Source organism: Scardinius erythrophthalmus (assembly GCF_964197995.2).
Source record: "Scardinius erythrophthalmus genome assembly, chromosome: 8".
NCBI classification, from domain to species: domain Eukaryota; kingdom Metazoa; phylum Chordata; class Actinopteri; order Cypriniformes; family Leuciscidae; genus Scardinius; species Scardinius erythrophthalmus.
In genome coordinates, this window is record NC_138228.1 from 6,890,033 (window position 1) to 6,905,524 (window position 15,492).

General features: G+C 38.6%; 1 protein-coding gene across 1 annotated transcript; it reads right to left on the reverse strand.

The window, feature by feature from the left end:
• Positions 1 to 246: 246 nt before the first annotated feature.
• On the reverse strand, positions 247 to 4,912 carry gnrhr4 (gonadotropin releasing hormone receptor 4; the record flags this gene model as incomplete). The annotated part of the gene is made up of 3 exons (XM_081372719.1): positions 247 to 713; positions 1,879 to 2,083; positions 4,364 to 4,912. The coding sequence occupies 3 exons, from the start codon at positions 4,910 to 4,912 to the stop codon at positions 247 to 249; spliced, it is 1,221 nt and encodes a 406-aa protein (XP_081228845.1).
• Positions 4,913 to 15,492: the final 10,580 nt, after the last annotated feature.

Below are 15,492 nucleotides of genomic sequence, written 5' to 3' on the forward strand. Positions count from 1 at the left end.
TCTAATTAATCTGCAGAAACAAAACATGATTAGCATATTTATCAAAGATAAAATGATTACAAAACGTAATCACCCGAATCAAGAAAATAAATAGGTGTTAAATATAACTTGAGTAATTTACGCAGCTCATCAGTGAATGTGTTGTCTCATTGTTATTGTGAGCAGACAGCCAGTACAAGACTTGCCTTGTCACATCCGTATCTCTAATCAAATGACACTTTCAAGGCTGAATTGGTAGGGTTGCCACTATTCCTTGTTTTTACGGTCAGCTGGCTTCTTATCTTCCCCATCCACCATATTCTGCTCTGGGTCAGCTCTTGGACTCGTCTGGGTCACTCTTTTCATGTGAAACGGAGATGGTGAGCATTTCAATGAGCCCGTCAGGATGGAGTTATTTTCGGACTCTGTGAGTACAGCCGCGTTGCGACAGTAACGCTTCAGTCCTTTGCGAAAATGGATGGTGAAGACGCCATAAGTGATGGGATCCAGAATTGCATTAAAAAGTCCAAATATAAACAGCATGTGAGTCAGTGAGTGAGAAACCGTTTCTTCTAAATCATCAGGAAGGAACCAGTACCAGAGACCCAGCAAGTAGTACGGTGTCCAACAAACTATGAAAGACGTCACAATGACTATGCTCATTTTCAAAGTCCTTATACGGGCCTTTGGGATGTTGCTGTTGGAACGCCGTAAGTGGATTTCCTTTGAAGAGACTGTAAAAGCGAGAAGATTTTTACAAATGTGCAGTAAATATATTGTTTTTTTTTTACGTTTTCTGGACTTAAAGGGATAGCTTACTCTAATATTAAAATTCTGTTATCATTCACCCACCCTCATGTCATTCCAGCCCGTTCTCATCCTAGGGCGTCATATACTGACGCTTTTGACATTTCGTCTATATCAAACGCACATGGCACCCTTTAGCGTCAATATGAGACGCAGATAGAAATGGGCCAGAAGGCGCCTCCTAGCGGTCTAACCCTAACCCTAACCCTACACCAGACCTAAACCTACCCATAACCGAACAAAGCTCTGTGCGTCTCATATTGACGCTAAAGGGTGCCATGTGCGTTCGATGTAGACGAAATGTCAAAAGCGTCAGTATATGACGCCCAAGGATGAGAATGCGTCATTCCAAAACTGTATGACTTTTGTCTGTGGAGCTCAAAAGCAGATATTTTGAAGAATCTTTCAGCTGAATATTATGACTCCCTATAATGACATGATTGGACCCCATTGACTCTTAGTATGGACAAAATAACTTCCTTTTTGTTCCACAGAAGAAAATTATACAGGTTTGGAACGGCATATGGTTGAGTAAATGATGTCAGAATATATATTTTCACTTCATTCAAATGCACAATATCTTATTTTTTACTCCATTTCAGGAAAACATGTCATAGATTGTTATTTTAAGTGAAGAAATCAAGACCAGGTGGCCTGTTACACGAAGCTAGTTCAACAAACTCAGAGTTGACAAAAGCAAACAAATTCAACCCGATTTAGATCAGGTTCTGTGGGTTCACAATGCTCGCTATAAATGTTCTTTGTCAATTCAGGGTTTGATCCAGAATTCAAAGATTAACTCTGGAGCATGTGAACCTGAGAGTGTTGCAAATCACATTGAATGTTTCATCTGTAAATTTGACTGATACGACTGCAGCAGTTATCAACTCGATGATCGAATAAAAACACTCCATGATCCGTCTGGAGAGAGATAGACTTTGCTTGGAGTAATATTTTATCAGGGTATTACATTTTAGTCATTTAAACACGACATTTCTGAAGCGCAGTACTTTGAACACACTATTCGTATGGTGATGGCGCCATTAATGCAGTATGCAACATTAGCCTCTTTTCAAATGTAACTCCACTTACTGTTTCCTTTGGACATCCTTCGGGAGATCTCCACCAAGATCCTCGTGTAGCAGCAGATCATGATGGCCAGAGGTATCAGGAAGAGGCAAATGAAAGTGAACATATTGTAAATGGTCTCCTGCCAGTGTTTGACAAAGCTCCCACGGGTGGTGCACTGAGTGAAATTGGCTGGCACCGTGATGGTCACATTGTGAAACAGAAACATCTGTTGGGGAATTCAGCAAATCAGCAGATTACAATGACAACTACTGTACTCTATCAAAAAACTAAGAAACAATTACACACTAGCTCGATTTAGAAGCTGTCAAAATGACTAATTGGTTATTTGGGAAAATTAGCCCCGAACTCTAATTGACTATTCAATGCTATCCACAGCCAACTAATCAAGTGAACACTGTCAGCGTTGCAAATTAGATGTGGCATATATCCCCTTCAGCTAAAAGCTCAGGATTCAGTCAGTGTTCCCAGGATCGCTCTTTTGCAGAACATTTCATAAATATTATGATGTCTGACTACATATTCTATCTATGACAAGGAGATTGCCAATTGACAAATGCAGACTGGCATACTGACATACAAGCTAAAGCCATTTGTCTGTTTGCCTCAGAAGTGATTCACAAAAACAACTGGAAAAACAAATGACAAAAAAATATCAGTTTTGGCCCATTGTGACCTTGTATCTTCAATCATACCTTTCTGAAATGACCTCATTCAAACACAATCTGCTGTCGTAATGTGTTTCACTGTGGAGTTTTGGTGCTTGTAATATGGCCTCATTCTTTTAGCTTGCTGCCTTCTCCAAACTTGTAAGCACACTGATTTTAAATGCTCCACTTCATCAGGAGAAGCAAATTAAAGAAGTCTCTGCATTTATTACTTCAACTGCACAGTGTTTTAAAATGTGTACGCCTCCTCTGATTGAGAATCAGCCCTTATTAACAGCCCTCATTCCACAGTAATTCTTGCTGCAATCATCTTGAACATTTCAGATCTTGTAACTGAAGGTCGCAGAGCGTTTTCTTATATATTATGTTTAAATATCATTTGTGAGCTGATTTAAGAATGTCAAATTTAAAAACATCTAATTGACTTACAAACTGCATAATTTAGTGTGTGTGTGTCTCTGTGTGTGGTTCAGGTATACCCTACATCATGTGGACAAAATGTCCATAACATTTTTTTTTGGTCCCCATCAGGAAAAAAAAAAAGCGTAATCATACTAAGTTATGTTTTTTTTGAAAATCTAAAAATGCATAAAGTTTTCTGTGATCGGTAGGTTTAGGGTAAGAGAATAGAATATACAGTTTGTACAGTATAAAAAACATTATGTCTATGGAAATGTGAACGTGTGTCTGTGTGTGTGTTCATGTTTCTCTATCCCAGTGGGGTTTCAACCTGAACCTGCGTGTGTGAATGAGTGTCGGTAATGTTGAGTAACGTGTCTCCGCACCAGTCATTATGTAAATCTGAGGTGAAATTAAAGGGCTGATGAAAACGCTCTCAGTACTGTAATTGCTGAACTAATCTATGAACATCTATGAATTTTGCAACACTTTATAGCTCTGATTCTAATGTTACAACTGGTCTAGGGAGAATACTGAATACGTTACTGATTTGAAACGTGATTGTCGATATGATCTAAAAGACAATCTGCCAAGGGAAAATACAGTTGTGTGAATATGTACGGGACACAAAATACAGTAATACATTAAATGGATAGTTCACCCCAAAATAAAAATTCTGTCATCCTTTACTCACCCTGATATTGTTCCAAAGAGGAGACAATCTGCAGATTTTTCAGTTTGCAGAATGTAAAAGCAGTACCATTCATACAACCATATATGGTTTCCTTGTGTGAGGGACAATAAGGTTCGCTATTTCCTTCTGCCATGGCTTTCATGTCTTTTATGATGATTTTAATATGCGCATATTCAAATTTGGTGCATTCTGACGTATGTAGAGTATGCTATTAGATTAGTGACTACAAGGATGTTGTGAAGTGCCATTTAATGTAAATGAGATCAAAGATGGAATGAATGTGACTAATGATTTAAACACACACACACACACACAGTACTTGACGAACTTGAAACAGTTTGGACATTACTTCGTCTTTCGTGTTCCATGGAAGTAAGAAGGTCAAACATGAGGGTGAGTAAATGATGACAGAATTGTAATTTTTCGTCCGTTTTAAAAACTGCATATAGCAGACTTCAACAAAAAGAGTAAAAAATTTTGAATGCATTTTTAATTTAGAGTGAACGCATTTATGGTTTAAAATCTGATTAAATATGAACAAATATGAATATTTCAAGTCTAAGCTCAAGAAGGCAAGTAGTTCAACTGCCTGTCCTTTTCATTTTGATCTCTCTATGTGATTCAGGGTGTTACTTACGGCAGACTATGGGGGTTATTGTGAATTTGAGTAATGCACCGAGATAAGACACAAAGAAAAACATGAAAAATCACTCAAGCAGCTCCTCACCTGAGGGAGAGAGAGTACAAAACTCATCACCCAGGCCACACTCAGCATTACTTTGTTCTTCTTTTTAGCCTTATTGATGGCCAGAGGGTTGAGAATGGCCGACTGCCTGTCCAGGCTTATGACCACAGTCACGAACGCACAGGAGTACATAGCCACGAGCTTCAGGAACATTAACAATCTGCAAGCCAGGTCCCCAGCCAACCACTGAACGGTAATGTTCCAAGCAGCATCCACCGGCATCACGATGAAAGTCACCAGCAGGTCGGCAACGGTGAGGTTCATGATTAAAATTCGCACATGGGATTTGCGCTTGTTATTGGTGCTGGCAGCCCACAGCACTGCGAGGTTACACACAGCTGACACTGCGCAAAGAGTGAAGGTAATTGTCACCCTCACTTTCGCTGCCATGGAAAAGGTGGGCAGCTGCAATGCCGCTTCACCTGTGCCATTGTTACACGTGGGCATGGTATAGTCACAACTGTCGTTCAGAGCATCTGCAGTCAGCTCCTGAAACATGATGTTCTCAGATGTTGGAGAGCTGTCATTCATTACTAAAGAGCAAAGGTGTGTGTTTGCTGCATTCGTTCGGCTACCTGCTGCACAATGAGGTTTACAGACTATCCATGATGATGATGTTGATGATTCCAAGGGAGTGATAGACAGTGATGGAAAAAGCTCCTTTATTTGACAGTTCTAAAGTGGGATTTAAAAAGAAAAGAAAATTTTAAGCATTTTTATTCAGATATTAAACTGGCAATTAAGGCCAGCCCATCAGCATAATGCATTTTACAATTACAAAAATTGCCATTATAATACCATCATAATGCAAGTTTGATATTGATTAGGCTGTGTTTAAATGCATTGCTAAAACACTATGCAAGCATGCATTTTTTGATGGTTTTAGAATAAGCATTAAAAGTCGAAAACATGTCCCAATCTACTCACTTAACAGTCGCAGTATTTTGATTTTTTTGTTTCTAATTAAAATAATTTTCAGACTTACCTGATGCACTTCTGCTGTAATGATCAGAGCATTAAAATAAATCCAATGACCTTGAAATAAGTAGTTGTTTGTTCATCTCACTGTCTAAAAAAACCTCGGTTATTTTATATCATCCATATATTTCTAAAATCCGATCTTCAAGTTCAAATGTAGCTCTTGTCAAACACTTCACAGACAGATGGGTAGTTTGTCATCCAACAAGACACCTGTTCGCAAGGTGACATTCGTCTTGGTGAGAGAGTTATTCAGCCTAATTTGCAACTAAAAATGCACCAACCTCCACTTTTTCAGATAGCGGAGAAAGTACTGTTTAAATTAACGAAAATTCTGTAGAAAGTAAGTTTGAGACAATATTAATCAGTATATCTCCGACAGCAACCTCAGTTGGAGAGTGATGTGTGAATGTCCGCGCGTCTGCTGCAGCGCGCGCCTCTTCAATTCCCTCGCGCCGAGCGTCACGTGACAACACCCCCGCTCGCTCTCGCTGCGCGTGTCAGTTTGAACTGTCATCATGTATCATCCGTAGGTCAGTTGTGTTGCCGAACTTCCTGTGATCCATGTTTAGCAATGTATGTACATTCACTAATTTCAGCTCAACCAGAGGACGAATTACGGTGGTGTGGGACGGGGTGAGTTTATCTAGGGATTTGATTCCCTCATCCCCGAAGGAAACAAAGTTCTTATACAGAAGAGTTTTAATTATTCACACTGTTTCATTAGCATTTTCAAACCTAATTTTTGTAAACACAAAGATTAGATTACAAATTGGTTAGCGCATATTTTCACGCTGTGCAAAACAAATGTTCACAAATCCAATTCAATTCGCGATAACCTTGGAGGTTATAAGACCTTATTCAGAGCAGCGCCATGACAGGTACGAAAGCGAGGCTCAAAGATGGCAAAGGTCTACAATACAGGCTACTGTAACGGTTCGATTAAACTGTGTCCCAGTTCGCCTACTTATACTATGCCCTAAAATTATGCATCGTTTTTGTGAAGAAAAAGTACGTTAACACTTTATTTTAAGGTGACATAGTTACATGTTACTACATGTACTGTAACTATTTACTGTAGTAATAACAGTAAATTATGCATAATTTTCAAGTAGTTAACTACCCCTAAACCAAACCTAACTGTAACTCTATAAGTACATAATTAATTAATATTACTCAGTAGCCTACTTATTGAGTAAGTACAATTTAACTACGTCACCTTAAAATAAAATGCAACCAAAAGTAGAATACATATTTTGTGTGTAGTGTGTAGCAGAACAAGAGGAAAGAGTTGTCCCAAATTATGCACTTTATACTATAATGCACTTATGCACTACTCAACCGTGTATGAACTATAAGTATATACCTGTAAGGCTATAAGGTTAATTTGTCATTCTGATAATACTCCGCTTCATAATTAAAGCTGCAACAGTTGAGTGCATGAAGTGTTCCACACTAATTATAATTTCAAATACTATTTAGGACGGATAGTATGTGAATTGGAACACAGTATTAAAGGGATAGTTCACCCAAATAAAAATGAAAGTTATCCCATCATTTTCTCACCCTCAAGCCATCCAAGGTGTATATGACTTTCTTCTTTCAGCCAAACACAATCGTAGTTATATTTAAAAATATCCTGGCTCTTCTAAGCTTTATAATGGGAGTGAATGGTTCCCTAGATTTTGAAACCCAAAAAGTGCATCCATCCATCATAAAAGTAATCCATACGGCTCCATGGGGGTAATAAAGGCCTTCTGAAACAAAGCAATGCGTTTTTTGTAAGAAAAATATCCATATTCATAACTTTCTAAACTATAATCACTGGCTTTCGGTAATGGCCATACGCAAGTCGAGTTCCAGCGGAAGAGTGACCTCTGACCCGATGTATATACACCTAGGATGGCTTGAGAGTGAGTAAATTATGGGATAATTTTCATTTTTGGGTGAACTAACCCTTTAAGGCCCACACCAGTAATGATGACGATAAAAATATAGTTCTAAAAATCATTCTAAATATTAAAGAATAGCAGAGTCCACAACTATAACGATAACAGCACAGAGAAGAACAATTTTTTCTTGTTGATAAACGATAAAAACATTGACAGCCAATCAGAATCCATCCTGCTTTAAGAGCTCAAGCATTTATAGTGGCATGCAGAGGACAAAACTGCAGTGCGAGCTTATACAAAACAGAACGATAGTGCGTTGTTGTGGATGCCAATAAAATTATCGTTCTTGGTGTGAACGGGGCTTTAAACATTGTTTTAAATGTATAAGTCTATATTACAGTTGATGTTTGACAAACCTACAGTTTATGGAAGAAATTACCTATAGAAAAACAGACTGACCTAAGCCTCTGCTGTGTGACTATATGGATAAAAGCTTTATATTCTTAGGCATATTTGTGATGCAAATGTAAATCTATATTTCACTTCACTTCAACAATTATAATTCACAATTATAACCCTTTAATTAATTGTATAACCAAATTTTAATTATAATTTACTCACTGAGGCGTGATGTGGCTTTTGCATTGCACTCCACATTTATGATGAAGCAGGTCTCAACATTGGCACCCAGAATAAACGCAACATTTGATTGTGTAATGAGTACGGTGTGCGCTCCTGATTAATATATCTCCTAAGCGTTAGCATGACAGTAATTGATTTCAGTGAGGCTTTGTATTAAAGAGAAGGTATGAGCACTGTTGCTGCAAGGGAATTTAATTTCATAGTGACCTCAAGGTCCCTCCCACCTACCCAGACCTGGAGACAGGAGAGGGTGCTGAGGCAGAAGTCAAGCTCAATTCAGCTTCAAGAGGGTGTTGTAGACAGATCTGAGCTTTGGTCCGAGCTGGCCCCATTTCCCTGCTTCAGGGAACTGAGCTGTCTGACACATCAACACAGCAACACATGCGGCCCTTCCCTGTCTGCTCTCATTAAATCTTGCCATGTATAAACAATCACACAACCCCTCCTTCCCAAACCTACTCAGGTATAGACATCCTGTCACCGGGGAGAAGAGAAGAACTTATTAAACCCCTCTCCACATGTATAATATGCTTCGCAAACTTGCTTTGAGATCAATTGCAACCAGCTGAGAATTTGAAGGACAAGACTTTTGAACTGCCGTGTTCTGGTAGAGTATTAAATTGGAAGATTGCCTGCTATAAGAATGGGTGCTTTTGAAAATATTGTATAGCTACCTTATTCTTATTCATATTTCCTATAGAATATATGAAGAGTTCAGATGCAAAAACCTCTAAATGCCATCTGAAATTTCCTCCTAGAATGATCATTTTTATGAAGCTCGTATATTTAAGTTCAGTAATTTAACTTAAATGGCAATGAAAATTACCTATTAATTGCTATTTATGTGAAATTATTTAACTTAAATATACGAGCTTGATAAAAATGATCATTCTAGAAGAAAATTTCAGATGGCATTTAGAGGTTTTTGCATCTGAACTCTTCATATGTTTCCTCTAACCCTCATTCAGTGAGGGCAGAGAAAGTTAATTTCCTGAAACCTCATAAAAGGAAAGTTACCCTTACAGCAATAGAGGAGCATAAATTGAAATGAGCATTACTTCCCCTCACATTTCTATTGGGTAAGAGATTGCCCCAAGAGATATGTTCGCTATTTTGGTCTGTTCAAAGAGAAAACTTAATCAGTCCTTACTTTAATTGTGAATGAATGTACAGAATAAAGAGTCATGCATGGCAATGTTACATAGATAAAAATGCAAACAGGAACTTGCAAGTAGCCTATAGTTTTCACAGTCTATGTTTTCCATCCCCTTTGTGTTCCAAGAGTGCTGATATAACAGTCCAACAGCAATCGGACTATTCACATTTTTGCATCAGTCTGTGCATTAGTGGTGGGGAGTTTCAGTGACTCCTTTTGCATCCAGCAAACGAAAAACTGTGCCACCATTTTGCAAGTTTCATGGGAACATTACTTTCGAATGTTATCTGAACCATTTAAAAAAAGTAGTTAGTAACATTTAAAATTAGACTAACATCCCAACTAAAATGTTTCAGAAAAAACATACCATGAATGATTAATAAGTAACATTTAAGTTTTGTTAGGATTATTAAAGACTAAATAACTTCGAACATTCTATTAATGTTACAGGAAGAATGTCTGTCCAAATCTTTAGATAATCTTGCCAGAAAGTAAGCCAAAGCTCTAAGAGTTAAATCAACAGATGCGGGCATTCATAAATACGTAAGATCGCTGTGAAAATACAGACCGGAAGACAAAAGACAACGAGCGCAGAGCTGAAAAGGGGGGGGCTACATAAGATCTATAGCCTAATCGGTGTTGTCTACAGGGGATGTGGCTTGATAATATTGGTGGGATTTTGTGCAGCACAGCGTGATGTGACACGACAATTCCCTGACAGTAAATTGATGCCTAGTTCTATTTAAAGGCACACTATGCAAGATTTGTACCTTAATATAACAGCTTCGAGATCATTTCGATGGTAAACAAACTGGTAGGAGGGCGAATCATCCCGATAGCAAAGCGTGTCCGAAATCACCCCTATACCCTTAAAGGGTCATTTCACCCGTGGAGACATGAATGTGTATTGAAAGTGGGTCATTTATGTAGAAGAAATGTGAAATTATTTTTGAATTTGGAGCTTTCTAGACTGAGAAAAGCCAGAAAATGTATTTTTGGCTTATGTGGATGAAAGACAACAACTCCCAGAATGCACTTGCTTCGCTGCCCTACAAGGCCACTCCCAAGCCACGCCTACCGGGAAGACAGCACAGTTGAAAACAAAAACATCAAGGCAAGGCTAGGCTACGAGTGAGTCTCCGTGACGAGTTTGCCCAAAATGTCCGGGATTCGGCTTTTGCGTTCTAGTCGCCATTCATCATGTTTACTGTGGCGAGCAGGACGAGGCTGAGGGGCGCGGGAGAACGGCGCGAGTGATTCAGTGATTACTGACGACCGACACCTGTGAGGCACTGTTCTCGTATCTCGCACGGAGGAGCAGGTATTTTCTTAGCAATGGTAAAACACACATCAACCGATCACGCCACCGGCCTCGCGTCTTTCAACCGATCACACCACCGGCCTCGCGTCTTTCTCCCGCGGCGCTAGCCTCGTCCTGCTCCCTGTATTACTGTGATTACTGATGAGCGCGCCTGTGAGATGCACCGGTCTCATGGGCTATCTCTCACAGAGGTGCGGGTATTTTCTTAGCAATGTTAAAATGCAAATCAACCGATCACTTGTTTAGCATTCATGTAAACATTACATTCAGATTCACCAATCGGGGTGAATTCAGTTAGATTGAAACAAAAGGTGAGCATGTAAACAATGGATGGCGACCGCAGAAAGCAAAAGCTGAATCCCGGACATTTTTGTCGATCTCGACGGCCGGACATGTCCGGGAAATAGAGTATGGTAACCCCTACTACTCAGCTTTCTTCGTCCCTGTTTTCTGCAGGTTTCTGCCGTTGAAATCAAACGCACTCGCACTGATCTGTGATAGGTCTGTTAGCGCATTAGGTCCAACCCCCTTTGGGCGGGTTTGAAAGGGTGGATCTAGTGCTTGTAGTCTTAACAGAAATCCCCCCCTCATACACTTCCTCCTACAATGACGCAAATTGACGATTTTTGCGTCATTGTAGGAGGAAGTGTAAAGAGGTAAATACAGATTTCTCTCGTCTCGGGGGAAAATGAAAAAATGTTGCATGACCATTCAATAGTATGACTGGGTTTCTAATAATGCAAAGCTTAATGCAAATGGGTGAAGTGTCCCTTTAAATAGAGTACTATTTGAGGGGACAGTCATTTGTACTGGTGTCCGAAACCATAGTGGACATCATCGAGTGCATTCTTTCAATCCCACAATGCACTGCAATAACAAGTGTACAACCGATGTACGCTCAACGGCTAAAGAATACCCACAATGCACCGTGACTGTCGTGCCAAATGAATTCCCGCGTCTCGCCAGAAGATGGTCCCGCAGCTGAATCAGCCAACCATCCATTTTCCAAACCGCTGGTTCAGTGTGGGGACAGCTTAATAGCCTATCATTCAGGTATGAGGTATGGGTGGAAATTCATGCTTTTCTATAAAAATCATGTTTTCATATGATTCACATCATACAAATTATATTCAAACAAAATCTTTTCTTCTTTTTCTTTGATTTTCTTTGATTGGAGACAAGTGACAAGTCTTAATGAGTGAATCACTGAATCATTCATTTGACCAATTTTTTGGTTAATTCAGGAACAAAACACCCAGTACTTTTTGAATGCATCCGCTGCGGCTTTGTTTGGAACTACAGTATTTTCAACGTCATTACGTCTAAAATGTAAGTTACTCCAAATGAAATGAATTTGTATTAAACTGTTGTATAAAAGCAGTGTCACGCAATCCTACTGTGTCCTTATCACTATAATAACTTCTCAGAAATGACTTGATTTGATTTACTCTGACATTACATTTTGTAATCTTGTGTATTATTGGCAGATCCTGCATCCATAACACACTCTTTCTCGTGTGAAATTGCTTCATATATGAATATATTGTCTTATTTATGCCTTTATATCCTGTGCATCAAACTGAAGCAAATAACCTGTAAAAGCAATCAAGTGTGTGCAATCACTTGTGTGCATGTACAGTTTCATTCTCATTTGTTACAGTTAGAACAACTGAGTCTGTCATGATGTTTCAACAACAGAATTGTTTGAAATGAGGTTGAACGTTATTGTAGTAAAGGTGACTTCACTGTCAAATATTCTGACTTGTCCTTTGCACTGAAATAATACCTGTCTGCATAATCAGCATGCATGCAAAAAGAAAGCACAAGTCTTTAATTACATAACATATAATATATGTTCTAGAATATATCAGTACCATGTTGGACTTTTATGTGTTTGTGTGTTTTTTTTAATCCATGTAAATTCATGTTACAGTTCCTTTTTTTAAGTTTACATGGATTAATGCATATAAAACAACATTTACCCTAGGCTATCAGCAACAAATGCTAATATATTTTTGCATGTACATTAACTACATTATATTAATATATAAATTTATTTAAAATGTTACATCAAAGTCTAACAGTGTATGCCTTTTCACACACTTTAAGACCTCATTTAATGTGAAGAGCTCAAAGAAAAGCAACAGAGTTGCTGGTTCTGACATTATGTGTATGCCACTGCTGGACAATGTTACACACTATTTTAAAGTCATATTTCATAATATTGATTTTGATTAGTTTTAGTCCCCATGAACTCAAAATTTAATTTTTTTGGCTTTTAGTATGAATATGTTTGCCTTACTGTTATCTTTAAGCTAGTGTGCTCCAAAACAATTCACATTCAGAAGCATTAAGCATTCAATTCAATTCATATGTATAGCAGTATATGTATCCTTTCGGCCTAATAGGAGAATGGTAGGGTTGGGGCGATTTGACAGCTGATCGCAGCACTATGGCTATGTGGCCTGCCTGAACTAACGCTGCGCTCGATTTTACATCACAGCTCGGCCAGAGCCACTGAGTTCGGTAAAGCCACAGTTTCCTCCTAATCTCTGACCGTTTCTCCAATACATTATTGCTCGGAAAGCATGCTCAAACTGTTCGCAACCACTCACCACTATAAGCATCAAGCATATTACTGTGCACGCTATGGCTGTCGTCTTCTTTTGTTTCAGATTACCGAGGCTTTCAAGTCCTAGCTGTTATGGACATCACTGATCCTCATAGATAGGCTACAGTATAGACGTCCTGGGATTTACTGCCACGTCTACATGTTAACTCAGTTTTGCTTTAAAGACATTACTAAAGTGTCTTAATCGTCTGTATATCACTCAAGCTGATGGTTCTATGTGGGGTTAATGCTAAAGCTCTGTATGTTCATTAATTATGGAGCAAGAGGAACCATAAGGAACCATACCACCAAAGATAAATTGTGTTTTAATAAACTCAAAGTAACATGCCAAAGGGGTCCTGTCTGAACTAAAGGCTATTGGCTATTTTAAAAAGGGGGTGGAGCTGTTCGATCTTCCTGTTTCAGTGGAAATTACGTTAGCACATTGAATAATGCTGTACGTTTCAAGAGACTTCCGTCGGCCTTTAAGTATGCTTGCCTTTCTCGCCTCCTGGGTAAATAGAAGGCTGATGCATATTCTCATAGCTCTTGTGTCCAAGGAACCAGAAATATCAAATGCTCACAAATATGAGTTATATAGGCATTCATGTACACTGGGTAGGCAGAACATTAGGAGGATAAGCACACAGCGTAAATAGGAGAACCCATCCAGGCAAGACTGCATTTAAAGGACAAGGAGCACTCATTCACAGCCTAAGATTTTTGACCGTTAATTCGCGTGTGACAAAAATATGATTGTATAAACAAATAGCTTCCTGAATGGCATCCCCTATACCTGAAATTGCAGTTTGTGAAGCTCACAGTGTGCAGTTTGTTCTTTAGAGACCTGGATACAAAGGTGATGGTTAAATTATTTTGTTTCAAGCTGTACTTAAGCAACTGTAATTATCTTGTATTGAGCTACATGGCTTTTAGCAATTATCCTCAAGTGTTTGTCTTTCAGTTTCAAGAGATTCGGAGAATGATTTCAAGATTGTTCAACACAATATATTTGCCATTTATGAGACCAAGGCAAATGAAATTCTGTCTTATTCTGCTTTATCTCATGTGGATCAGATCTAGCTGTTACATTTGTTAAAAATGTAAAACGTACATTTTCACTGACTGACTCTGTCTTGATGGTGGTATGGAAATGAAGACCAGGTGGAAGTGGAAAGCAGTCAAGTAGGTTGAAACATGTTTGTCAGATCTAGTTAGATACACTTCCATATGATGCGTTATGAAGTGTGAAGGCAGATGTGGGAAAAGTCAACACCAGCAAGAGAGAGTGGATATGGCATTAATCAAGAGTTGATCCAGTCCATCTGATGCACCTCTTCTATTCTGAAAGCTGAGAGAGGTTTGACGCCATGGCAAGGTGCTGAATGTAAAACCTGAGATAATTGGCTAAAACATGAGTCAAAATCAAGCACAAGCACATCAGCCTGGCAAAACAAAGCAAAACCTTTGTCAGAGCAGAGGAGAGAACGCAGCCTGAGTGAAGAACACAATCAGCTTGCTTGAAACAAGCACAACCGAAGAAGACTTCAATTTTTAAAGATATTTCAGCCTATTTAATCCCAATTAAATCCCTTGCCCTACAACAGAATGGGACATAATAAATGAAGGGTGAATGTTTCACAGAAATGAACACATGGATGTTATACTTGCGTAATATCATAGGTGACAGGTACACACACACGAGAGGATATTAATATTAATGTTAATCTGACGATATTAATATTGTCAGAAGGTGCTGATGATGTAGAAGTTATACGGTCCACCTACACAGAGGACTTGGAGAGTTGTAATGGAGTTCACGTATAGAGAGCCGTATTTTTTTTAATCTTGTGTTGTAATGCTGGGGTCAAAGAGAAAAACACCCTGAACTGCATGTTGAAGTGCACCGTTCGCCCTAACAAGCAGGAAAAAGTAGAACTTAAGTCTTAAGAAGACTAAAATTAGAAATGTACTACTAGCTGCTATAACAAGCAGCATTTTACAAACACAATCGGAAGCAGAATGGCATCTCTCCAATAAATTATTTTGCAGCAAAGGGCACAGTGTGAAAAACACCAGCTTGTTACCAAATAACATAAACCAATAGATTTGAACTAACATTTCAAGAGGGTTTTTTTTTTTTTTTTTTTTGACTGTAGTTAGAGTAAATAATAAAAAAAAACAGCTCCAAATCAGCATTTTAGAATGATTTCTCAAGGATGTGACACAGACGTCTGGAGTAATGATGATGAAAATTCAATGTTTTAATCATCAGCTTTTGCATAAAAGATTTGGTTAGGAAAGAAGATATCAAAACAGAATCAAATAATCATGTAATTAAAACTGTGGGTTCATTAAATGATTGTGTGATTTGGCCGAGACAAGCTCACAGTCTGCATTTCAGTTCATTTAATTGGGCTCACTTCTCATTGCAGTGCTAGAAGAAGAAAATACATCTCTCAGAGGAGGGCAGCCACAAAGTCAGGTCTGCAAAAACTTGTACATCCATGG